This window comes from Nicotiana tabacum, chromosome 2 (assembly GCF_000715075.1).
Source record: "Nicotiana tabacum cultivar K326 chromosome 2, ASM71507v2, whole genome shotgun sequence".
Classification (NCBI taxonomy): domain Eukaryota; kingdom Viridiplantae; phylum Streptophyta; class Magnoliopsida; order Solanales; family Solanaceae; genus Nicotiana; species Nicotiana tabacum.
The window spans coordinates 67,203,755-67,215,754 of record NC_134081.1 but is presented as its reverse complement, the minus strand read 5'-3'; the positions used below and the strand labels follow the sequence as shown (position 1 = coordinate 67,215,754).

General features: G+C 33.9%; 1 protein-coding gene across 1 annotated transcript; it reads left to right on the top strand.

Annotated features, from left to right (window-relative positions):
* Positions 1–5,164: 5,164 nt before the first annotated feature.
* LOC107793006 (ubiquitin-conjugating enzyme E2 variant 1D) lies at positions 5,165–10,391 on the top strand. Its single transcript, XM_016615275.2, has 4 exons — positions 5,165–5,351; positions 8,688–8,827; positions 9,391–9,516; positions 9,997–10,391. The coding sequence occupies exons 1-4, from the start codon at positions 5,318–5,320 to the stop codon at positions 10,135–10,137; spliced, it is 441 nt and encodes a 146-aa protein (XP_016470761.1). The 5' UTR covers positions 5,165–5,317; the 3' UTR covers positions 10,138–10,391.
* Positions 10,392–12,000: the final 1,609 nt, after the last annotated feature.

Genomic DNA, 12,000 nt, shown 5'->3' with positions numbered 1-12,000 from the left:
AGGAGTCTACATGGAACGGGTTGGTTTGTTTTTTTTTATCAAAACCAAGCCAAACCAATTATATCGATTTGGATTGTTCGTTTTTGTTGGATTTTTCTGATTTTTTGTTACATAAATATTATTTCAATCTTACTTTGTTAAATTTTTTAGAACTAAATATATATTCAGTAACAATTAAAAAATTGACAAACATATGATCTATAAAAATATTCTTATGGGAGAATTTTCTTAGTAATTAGAATTCATGAGTTTTGTCATGTGAGATTGGTAACGAAAATGGAGAAAACATCAGTAAAGGAGGAAATCGGATACGGGAGAAAGAAAAAGAGGAAAAAAAAGAGAAGAAAAGAAAAAAGAAGAAAGAAAAGAGAAAGGTACAGAAAAAAGTACTAATAAAAAGGAAATAGTATTTGTAATACACTTTAATACAAATAACGAAAGAACTAATTAGTTTGGGTAGATTCCGTTACGAAAATGGCATATATGGGCCAATTGTGTAACTCTAAGGGCATATATGGACAAACTATCTGACGGTAAGGCCATATTTGAGCTAAAGTATTAATGAATGACAAATGTGCTCAATTTCGTATAATACAAGGGCATATTTGGACCTTTTCCGTTGGAGAAATTCGAAGCTACAACTAGTTTTGCTGCTACATATGATGTTTATGTATTTATTTTATTTTTATGAAAGTGCCTTTTTTGGTGTGGTAAAAGAAACATACTCTTTTGGTCATCATTTTTCTCGCGAAGGAAGACACTTAACTTAGATTTATTCATTTGCTAAAACTTCGGTCTACACATGCTGAAGCTATTTAGTTCATTTGCTAAAATTTCAGATTAAACATGCTTAAGTTTTTTAGTTCATTTGCTAAAACTTCACACTAAACATGCTTAAGTTATTTAGTTCATTTGCTAAAATTTCATACTAAACATGCTTAAGTTTTTTAGTCCATTTGCTAAAATTTCAGCCTAAACATGCTTAAATTTTTTTAGTCCATTTGCTAAAACTTCAGACTAAATATGCTTAAATTTTTGTCTTGTAGTATGTAATTTTCTAATGAGTTTTTGCTAATACATGACGAAGTTATTTAGTTCATTTGCTAAAATTTCAGACAAAACATGCTGAAATTTTTTAATTTATTTGCTAAAATTTCAGACTAAACATGCTTAAGTTTTTGTCTTGCGGCATGTAATTTTCTAAAGAGTTTTTGCAAATGCATGCTGAAGTTATTTAGTTTATTTGCTAAAATTTCATACCAAAACATGCTGCAGTTTTGTAACGCAGTCTATAGTTTTGTCCTGAGTTTTATCCGAAACTTCAGTCTAAGCAAGCTGAAATTTTTTAGTTTATTTGCTAAAACTTCAGCCTAAACATGTTTAAATTTTTGTCCTGCAGTTTGTCAATAGTCTTTTATTAAAGAAGGGCAAAATCATCTTTTAAAAATGCTTTTAACAAAAAAATGAGTACGGATGCAAACGAAAAAATAAAACGAGTATAAGTTAAAAAGGGGCGACCAAATAGGGCGCCCCATGCAATTTTTACCTTCTAAACTATTCTTTTCAATTTTAGTGTTTTTATTTGTTGCTTCATTTATTAATTTATTCTTTATTAGATTATAATTATTGGAGTTTGGTGAAATTAATCCTAAGATCATACAACTAAGGGATTTTTTCATTCCTATACACTATTTGAAACTTTATTACGAAAAATGTCCATGTTTTGGTATTTACCTGACCTACACAAGTTTTGTTTACAAAATATATACATTTCACCTTAAAAGGCCACCGATCCATTATTAGTGCTTTCAATCAAGGGATTTAGTTATACCATTTTCCTTTTTTTTTCTCCTCTTCTCTTTCTTCTCTCCAGAATATTGGTACGGGATCTCTCCTGCGGCTGCTTTGAACCCTTGGGATCCATGAACATATTTGTCTACTCAATAAACTATTCAAAGCAGTTTTCTTGTTGTAAATTAATATTAGAGAGTTGTATCAAACAAATAAGTGGAACAAAAGGAGTACTCCCTGCCCCATTCTTTTCGATTAATAAAAGTTGATTTTTGATCAAATAATAATACGTAAATTATTGCGTCTTAATTTCAGAATAAGAATCTGTGATTTCGTATCCTTTGAAATGTTTTGTTTTCGAAAAGTGAATTACTTTATATTTGCTTTTGGTCTAAAACCAGTAAAAATGACTTTCAGTTGACTAGAAATTTTAAGATGAGGAGCAACAGTTTTATGCTTTGCGCGTACGTACTAGAACTTCGACGGAAGCATGCACCTGGAAATTACTAATCGTGCTTTCAGTTTATTTTTCTCTTTTTCAAACAATATTTTAGTTTAACTCAAATTTATTTTTCTAATATCAATGTGAACCTTTTTCATACAACTAATTATATATTATACAACTTATCTACAACTTTCATACATTATTTTTACCCAATTATATACAACTACAATATCATACCACTTAAATATAATTTTTATACAAATTTTATACAATATGTCTTTTGTATATTTTGTATCTGATTTATACATAGTAAAAACAAATTTCATATAACTAATTATATATTATACAACTTATCTACAACTTTCATACATTATTTCTACCCAATTATATACAACTACAATATCATACCACGAAAATACAATTTTTATACAATATGTCTTTTGTATATTTTGTATCTGATTTATATATAGTATAAACAAATTTCATACAACTAATTATATATTATACAACTTATGTACAACTTATCTACAACTTATCTACAATTTTCATACATTATTTCTACTCAGTTATATACAACTACAATATCATACAACTTAAATACATTTTTTATATAATAGTTAAATAAAAAAATATATATAAATAACAGAATACAATTTTTCTTCAATTTTACTGTCATGTCTTTTTTTTTTCCGTGTTTCAATCTGAAATTCAGCCAAAATCAAGTCTAATATTCACCAAAACACCATCAAAATTGAGATATAAACTCCAAATCATATTCTCAATTGTTTGCAACAACACTCAATCCAAAAAATAATGATTTTTGAAAACCCAAATTCGAATTCAAAGCTTCGAAGCTTTTTAATGGCTGTCAATGGTGGAATTGCTGCTCTCTTTTCCTTTGCTTTACATTACTGGAATTAGGGATTGAGAGATAGAGAGAGACGTAGAGAGAATTCCCAATTGTTTGCAACAACACCCAATTCAAACAAATAATATTTTTTGAAAACCCAAATTCGAATTCAAAGCTTCAAAACTTTTTAATGGCTGTCAATGGTGGAATTGCTGCTCTCTTTTCTTTTGTTCTACATTACTGGAATTAGGGATTGAGAGATAAAGAGAGACGTAGAGAGAGAGAGCTCAGGAGAGAGAGAGAGAGAGAGAGAGAGAGAGAGAGAGAGAGAGAGAGAGAGAGAGATAGAGCGCATGAGGGATAGAGAATAAGGATGAGAAATAATTGATTCATAATATAAAAGAATACTCCTTTAATTCCTAAAGTATATATAATTGATAAATTTATATATACGATGTAACTAAATTTAAACTTAAGTAAAAAGGGTAATAAAATTTTCAATAGCGTATAGATATATAAAAATTCCTACAACTAATGCGTTTACTTATTATAAATGATTTTATGGCCGGTCCGTGACCCCGCATGATTTTTTCTTCCTTTTCTTTGTAAGCTTTGTATTTTCTTTTTTCAAAATTTTCAACGAAGTTATCCCCATATTTTATACTTTTTATATTAGCAAAATACGCCCCGTTAAGTTGTCCTTAATGTTCAGACAAGTTAACCATCCCTTTTAACCATCCCTTTTATCATTTTAAGATTTCAAGTGGCTATCAAGTAAATACCCGGCATGATCAGCCCACCTGGCTGGTGACACAGTCTAAAACGCACGTTGCCTGCCCAGTGCCCATCAATTAATTTTTTTGTTTTTGTTTTTTAGAATTAATTTGTAGTGGCCCCCAAAATTCAGACATCTTCTTCCAACCATCACATAACCAGTTAGCCATTATCGCCGCCTTGGCAACCACCGTGGCTGTCAAACCCACGTTAGCAAAATAAAATTTTCCAGCAGATTAAAGCAAATTGTTAAACTCAAAACTCATGAAATATCAACAGAATTACTTCATCCATCCATTATAGAAACAATTGAAACCTGGTTGCTTGAGTCAAGTAATCAACTGGACACCAATTCAAGAAAAATTTACCCAAAAAGTTAGAATACTCCAGAAAGAATAATACTTTAAAACCCAAGTTCTGAATCAATGAAATAAGAGACAGAGGACGAAAAGATAGAGAGATAGAGGTTGCCGGAGCTGCCGAGCTTCGTCAATATTGACGTGGATAAGCTCTCAAATGTAGCACAAGGAGATGAAGAGAGATAAAAGAGGTTTCCCCAAAGGACCTTTTCCGACGAGATCCTTGGTGGATTTTAGAGTTACATTTTGAAAAGAGATGATTTTTGTGACGAGGGGTAATTGGGGTCTTTATTTGGTTATTTGTAGAAGAAGAAAAAATTGGGATGAAAGGGGGAAGTGAGAAAGGGAATGAACAAGAATATGGGGTGGGGTTGGGGAGATGGGGTAGAAGGAAGAAGATGAATGGGAGGGGGCGGTGGTCTCACGTTTGGTTCATAGTTTTTTTTTTTTTTTTTTTTGTTAATTACATTTGTCAAATTTTTATTACAATTTATATCTGTCATTTTCTAATTGGTTAATCTGACAAATGAGTGTAACTCAATAATATGATTTGTTGGACTTGGGTGTACATGAGTTTATTTTTTAGGGATCATAAGTGTCAAAATGATAAAAGAGTCAGTTTAGGGGCTTGTGTGATCGTCGAGTCGAGGATAACTTAAAAAGGCCGTGTATATTTTCGCCTTTTATATTCTTTTATCTTTTTGGAAATCTTGATTCCTCCTTAACTAGTTATCTTTTCATAATTACGTATATTGACGGTATAAGATAATGGTAAAGTGTTATTTACTTAATTTTACAATTATTATATTATATTTATTACGTACTACAACTTAACAATTAACATGATGATGTTAACTTTTTAAAAAAATAAAAAAATATTGGGAGATCTTTTGGGTTTCATTTTCCTACCCACTACCAGTCATATATCACCTATTTATCCCCCTTTCCTTTTCTTTTAACCCCCTGTACCCTTCTCTTCCTTTTGGCCTTTCCTGCGCCTCTCCATTAGATTCTCCCTCAGATTCTATCAGTCTATAAAGTTCTCTTGTCGATCAAATCGATATTTGTACAAACTCAAAATAATCATTAATCACTGCCATGGCGCTTGGCTCAGCAGGATCCAGTGTTGTGGGTGAGCCGCCGATTTTGTGAAACCCCCATCCTTGCCTTTCTTTTTATATTTTCTTGTTTATGCCCTTCTTGATTTTCCCTTCAAATCTTTTTCTATGCGTGTGTTATATTTGATGTGTTCTTTGGCTTGTGGATATTTAATGTCTCAGTTTTTGTTTTATTAGGACTGTTCGTTCAGTTGTTATCTGGGTTTTTTCTCATTTATATGTTGAAGAACTGCCTGATCAATTGATTTGGATTAGCTAGGGAGTAGACCTGATTGTTGGTCTTTTTGGGTTTTACTGTTATTTAAAATTTGCTGCAGTTTGTAAATTTTACATTAATTTTATATCATCTTAAAAAACATTAATTTTATCATCAAGATGGTTTTTTTTTCTTCCTTTTGGAGCTTCATATATATATGTGTGTGTGTGTGTGTATAATTCATGGTAGAGCCAAAAAATGTGAACTATACAAGTTCCCAATAACATGAATTAGTTGATTAAATATTAACATGAAGAATGAAGTAAAGGCTATGGTGTATAGAGAAGACGTGTACGTATGTATGTATCTGATATGGGTGCGGTCGTGCGGATCTAGAGGTTCAGATCCTTCATGATCTAAACTTTAAGATTCGGGGGTACGAATCCAGATACGGGTGTCATGATTCAGCTAAAAATAATCCAAATATCTAAAAATAGAGTTATATAAATATGCCTAAGTTATGAAACTTCTCAATACTATGAGAAATAACTTTGTACATTTATCTTTTATTTACAAATAAATATTGATTGTTGTAACTTTTGATTGGAACTCTTATTCTTACAGAAATAAAACTCTTGAAGAATTAGCAAATGTGTCAAGCTTTCACTACATTGATTTGCTTATAGTGGAGAATAAAGGGTACAATATTTTTTTAACATATCAACTCCAATTTAAAATCTCATTTAAGAACTCTATTACTCCTGTACTTCCCCGATTTCCCTCGCCGAATGCTCGTCTTCCCATGTCCCTCTCTGAAGCTCTCTGCTTCTCTCAAAAACTACATGATCCATTCAAGGCCTTCCCCAACGGCAGCATACACATGCAAATATACCCTAGCTTTTGTTTTGATCACGGAAATCAAATTGTATCTTGTGTCGAATTTCTCGGTGGCTTTTGGTCAAAGTACCCAAAATCGATTAACTAGATCCGATACTGATCCCACACCCACACTAGCGTCGGTGTCGTGCCGACACGGGTGAAGAACCGAAAGTGAAGAGTTCGAGCAACTTAGTTTGGCGTGCATGATGGGATTGATTACTTTGTATCATTACCAGGGTTTGTGTTCAGCAATTGTTCTTGGTTTGCATTTCTTGCTGCCTTGTATCCTAATCTCCTATTTGTTGACATATCTTGGTTGTAGTTGTTGGAATTTCTGGTCAACATGCTGCAACTTTCCAAAGTGCTGATTGATTGCTCTTTGGGAGATATGGCACAATCAGTTCCTTTCTGCCTTTTTCTTTTTATCATGGAACTGTGTGTTAGACCTATGCACAATATAACCTGATTGTGATTTGTGCTTCATATATGGACCTTCAATAATTGTCCTCATAAAAAAAATATGGACCCTCAATAATTGCACAAAACACTTTGAAATTTTGCTGCTTCTTGATGGGGGCTCACTGTATGTTATGAAAACAACTACTAGGCATCAATCCCAAGCTAGTTGCAATCTCGTGGAATTAGTTGACGCGCGCGGCCCATACACCACGGTTATTAAAAAAATGAATCCTCACTATCCGTGTCGCTCCATTTAGATCCATCCCAAAGAAATATTCAATAACTTAGATTCTAAAAAGCTAGAAGTTTGCCACACTTTACTGGCAAATAAATCTATATTAAGATCAATATATTCCTAGCAAATGGGAGCTAAAAAAAGCCACTGACTGTTTGATGTGCTAGCAAATTTTTTAGATATCATTTCATATGGGAATGGGTTCTTACCTTATTTTTATTATCTGAATTGTTTGACTGGACCCTTTAAGCGTAGCAGTAAAATGCCTAACAATTAATTTGCAGATTCATTTGGGCAACTTGGGCAAGTTTAAGTTGACGTTAGAGAATAAGTTGAGACTAGATTAGGCTACTAACCACTCCGAATAGAACATGGCCATAGGGATGCATTATTTCAGCCCCCCAATTTAGATTCAAAAAAAAAAATTCAGATTCGACTTTTGAGCCTTTCAACAAATTTATTGGTAATCTATGATCAACTTTCTTCGGTGGTACCCTTCCCTTTCCACTCGGTCTTTCTTCGTTGTGTGAATAAGATCTTAGTCTGAATGGGCATTCTGGGCAGATTGCAATAAGTCGCTAGTCGAAGGTTTAGATGGTGATACCATCACCTTAGACATGATCTTTTCTTATTCACTTGTGTTGGTGGCAGAGAGGTCAGCCCTGTGTTCTGGCTCTAGTATTTATGAATTATGGGCAAACGACGGGAACTGAACCCGCGCATGGTTGCCCGATCCTTATGTACTAACGGGAAAAGTACAACCTGTAAATCCTTTGGATAAAATATCATGATTTTCATAGATGAGAGGAGAATGTTGATGAGAGCCTATCAATAAAGTTTCAGTGCATTTTACTTCCCATACCGAATAGCATATTCATGTTGGAGTTACTTGTGAGCAGCATATGTACTTCCCCCTCCCTTGGCTTTACCTCTAGTTAGTGCCTCAACAAAGAGACATAATACATTAACTTCATTTTTGGCTTCCAGCACAAGCTTTGTGCGGAAGATTTATTAATATACCGATACATATTACCCCCTCCAAAAAAAGGAAAAAAGAAAAAGAAAGAGACATAATGCATTTTGGAGTTCTTTTTGGGGGTAAATGTAATGCCTTTTGGATCTCTCTGTCCTTTGACTATTTTCTGTCTTTTCGCGGGTAAGTAAAGATACTGTTAACCTATCAAATGAAGAACCTTTATCCTGCCATTTTACCAGAGCTCTACTATATTCAAAATGATTTTCTTTTGCAGAAATTGTAAGATTGTGGTGGAGAAGTAATGGGTATGTCGAATTAGAATGCACTATACTTGCATGTGAACCTCTTTAAGTCATTGGAACTGATAACATGAGTTGACGAGCTATGTCCCTTCTTACAGATCTCGAAGTTTACTGGAATTTAGATTCATTATTTGGCATCATATGATAGGAACCGGAGGAAACTCTAAACCACAAACACTGTCTTTGTTATTGTTCTGCCATTTAGACTGTGTACATCTAGTTTGAAGTGTGAAGCGTTTTCGCAATTCTGAACTGTTTTTCTTTGTGAAGATTTCACCAACCAAAATTTCAATTTCCTTGCAGTGCCTCGCAATTTTAGATTATTGGAGGAACTTGAACGCGGGGAAAAAGGTATTGGAGATGGGACAGTGAGCTATGGGATGGATGATGGAGATGACATTTATATGCGTTCTTGGACTGGCACCATCATTGGTCCTCACAATGTAAGCTTTCTTTTCTCCTTTTCACTTCCTACCATCTCTTCCTTTGGATATAAAAGACATGAAATGCTAATCCTATAACTTGTTTCTACTTATTGGGTTGCTCTAGTGGTGAGCACCCTCCACTTCCAACCAAGAGGTTGTGAGTTCGAGTCACCTCAAGAGCAAGGTGGGGAGTTCTTGGAGGGAGGGAGCCGAAGGTCTATCAGAAACAGCCTCTCTACCCCAGGGTAGGGGTAAGGTTTGCGTACACACTACCCTCCCCAGATCCCACTAGTGGGATTATACTGGGTTGTTGTTGTTGTTGTTATTGGATCATTGGTTAATCTGTCCCTAGATCAAGAATGCCACTTAGTTATGTTTCAAGGAGAATGTATGAGACATGAACTGCAACTTTTTTATTTAAAATTTTATATATTCCCCTTAGTTTCTATTCAAGGAGAATGTAAAAAAGACATTTATGATGAACTTTTTTGGGTCTATAATTTTGTTTGTTCACTGGTCCCTCTATATGCATTTCCGTAGCTCCTATGTCTTTCACAGTTTAAAACTAACTTCTTTTCCAGTCTGTACACGAAGGTCGCATTTATCAGTTGAAGCTATTCTGCGACAAGGATTATCCAGAGAAGCCGCCAAGTGTCCGATTCCACTCCCGAATTAACATGACATGTGTCAACCATGAAACAGGAGTGGTAAGCAACCCATTATTATGCTGGAATCTTAGCTTGCGTTGTCAAGCAAAATATTATGTGACAATTTGCATCGTCAGAATTGTTGCTCCTATGCTAGAAAGATGATTAAAGTATTTCGAACTTTTGTTCACCGTGGTTGAATTCAACACTTGCAAAATATATTTTTAATGGCATTGCAATGTAGAATGGTACTTGTAAATCAAAAGTGGAGCACCGCCCTAAAAGGATTTGTATCCTACAGGAGGTACTAATCAAATGCTTTATTCTCTGGAGTAAAAAAATTGTTTCTTTTAATGCAGACAAAATGTGACATGTCTAGAGGTGCGCTTGCAAATTCTGCGATAATATTTGTTACTTGATGCTTTGTATACTGACCTAATATATTATGCTCTGTTCATGTTTATAGTGGCATACCTGTCTTTTTAAATTAGTAAATTGATAAACTAGTTGATGATCTGCTACATTGTATAATTTATACAGGTGGAACCAAAAAAATTTGCTTTACTAGCAAATTGGCAGAGAGAATACACTATGGAAGATATACTAACTCAACTGAAAAAGGAGATGGCCTCTCCCCACAATCGTAAACTAGTTCAGCCACCCGAAGGCACCTATTTCTAGCATTAAGGACAATAACATAAGGTCTGTCAACTATGTGTGAAATTGTACTGCTGCGTTGTCACTTCGGGAATTAAAATGTAAAGGGGAATGCCTGAAGAGGCGTCTCCTCTCGATCCCCTCTGCTTTTGTTTATTAAACTTGGTCTATGCTTGCCGTTTGATTAATGGATTTGGTTCTTGTGCTATCTTAAGCAACTCTTACCTCCAATGTCATCTTCTGCTTTCCTGTTTATAAACTTTGATCATTGGTAATCATTTTTATCTTTATTGTTCTCTTCCTTGTATCTTTTTGCTATGACATGTTTTCACAAGAAAGAAACGTACCGTTGAGGTTTTACGTTCTTTTCCTATGTCAATGTTGCCTTTTGGCATATGTTGTTTATGCGTTGTTACAATGGACACTCAATTCAGCCTTGATGCTTGTGACTTCAATTCGGGAATTGAGATCTAATTGATACTTAAATGCATATCCAATTTCAGAAGATGGGTGCCTGATAATTTGTTTGAGGGAAAAGATCGCTGTTCTGGATCACTGGACATGTATAAGGATCATTTGGTTTAAAATAAGTTATGCAAGGAATAGTTATTAATTCAAGAAATTCCAAGTGTCTTATAGCCTGTTTGGCCAAGCTTTTTTTTTGGGCTAAAAGTGTTTTTTTTTTTTTGGTCGAAAGTGCTTTTGGCCAAAAATTGAGGTGTTTGGCCAAATTTTTAGATGAAAAAAGTGCTTTTGAGGAGAACCAGAAGTAGTTTTAGAGAAGCAGAAAAAAATAGCTTTTTCTCAAAAACATTTTTTTGAGAAGTACTTTTGAGAAAAATATACTTAAAAGCAGTTTTCAAAAGTTTGGCCAAACACTAATTACTGTTTAAAAGTGTTTTTCAAATTAATTAGCTAAACACAAACTGATTTTTCTCACCAAAAATACTTTTTTGAAATGTACTTTTGAGAAAAACACTTCTCAAAATAGCTGATTTTAGAAGCTGGCCAGGCTGCTATTATATGGTTGGAACAGAGAATTTCCTGCATTTTTTCATTCTTGTTCAAGGAGAATAGAAAATCAGCATTTAGTATCTTAAAAAGGTGAGAAAATTCTTCTTAAAAAATGGAACCAAATGAATGGATAGCCCTTCAACTAGTTCGTACAGTAGCCGTTCAACTTGGAAAATGGAGCCAATTAGAAAAAAGTTTTTTTACAAAATCAGAAAATGGGATTACTTGAGTTGAAAAGTAGGTGGAAGTTTTTTGATGGGAGAGCTTCCAATTATAAGTCTAGTTATATATTGGTATGGGACCCCAAGGGATATGAATTTTGAAGAAGGCTTTTATATCAAGCTAAGTTGGTAAAAGCGTTTAGGAAAACTTCTGTTCTTTTTATAATTTGTGATCATTGATACTGTTTTTGTTTATAGGTTAAAGTTAGACAACAAATGTACAGTGAATGCATCGAAATAGTCCTGAGTATTTAGAAACCATCCTTGTCAACCATTAGTGCACCAATTATGTGAAGCAAAAAGAGTATTTGTCTGATTCTTCATTTTTTCATTGCGAGTTGAGTTAGCGACATTTTTTTATATATCCATCTACTTTCCTTTATTGTTTAATCCTATCCTCCATTATAGTTTTTGGCTATTTATACCCTTACCATTGGGCAAAGTTTAAAATTTATCCCTTATTTAACAAAATTGACACGTGGTACACTTTGAATAAAAGACCCAACCCACCACTCAAAAAAACCATACCGACCCAAATGAGATATATATATGACCCTTTTCCATTTTTTATTCAATCTTCTAGTCCTCCTCCTTCCACCATTGCAGATTTTTGCAGTGGAGAAAAGAGGGGGGTTGTCAAGGAAGGTGGTCG

Excerpts from the sequence above, each read along its gene's own strand:
- LOC107793006 (XM_016615275.2), top strand. The coding sequence starts at position 5,318 with ATGGCGCTTGGCTCAGCAGGATCCAGTGTTGTGG. Across the intron at positions 5,352-8,687 it reads AGCAGGATCCAGTGTTGTGG|TGCCTCGCAATTTTAGATTA; the intron begins GTGAGCCGCCGA and ends ATTTCCTTGCAG. Across the intron at positions 8,828-9,390 it reads CCATCATTGGTCCTCACAAT|TCTGTACACGAAGGTCGCAT; the intron begins GTAAGCTTTCTT and ends CTTCTTTTCCAG.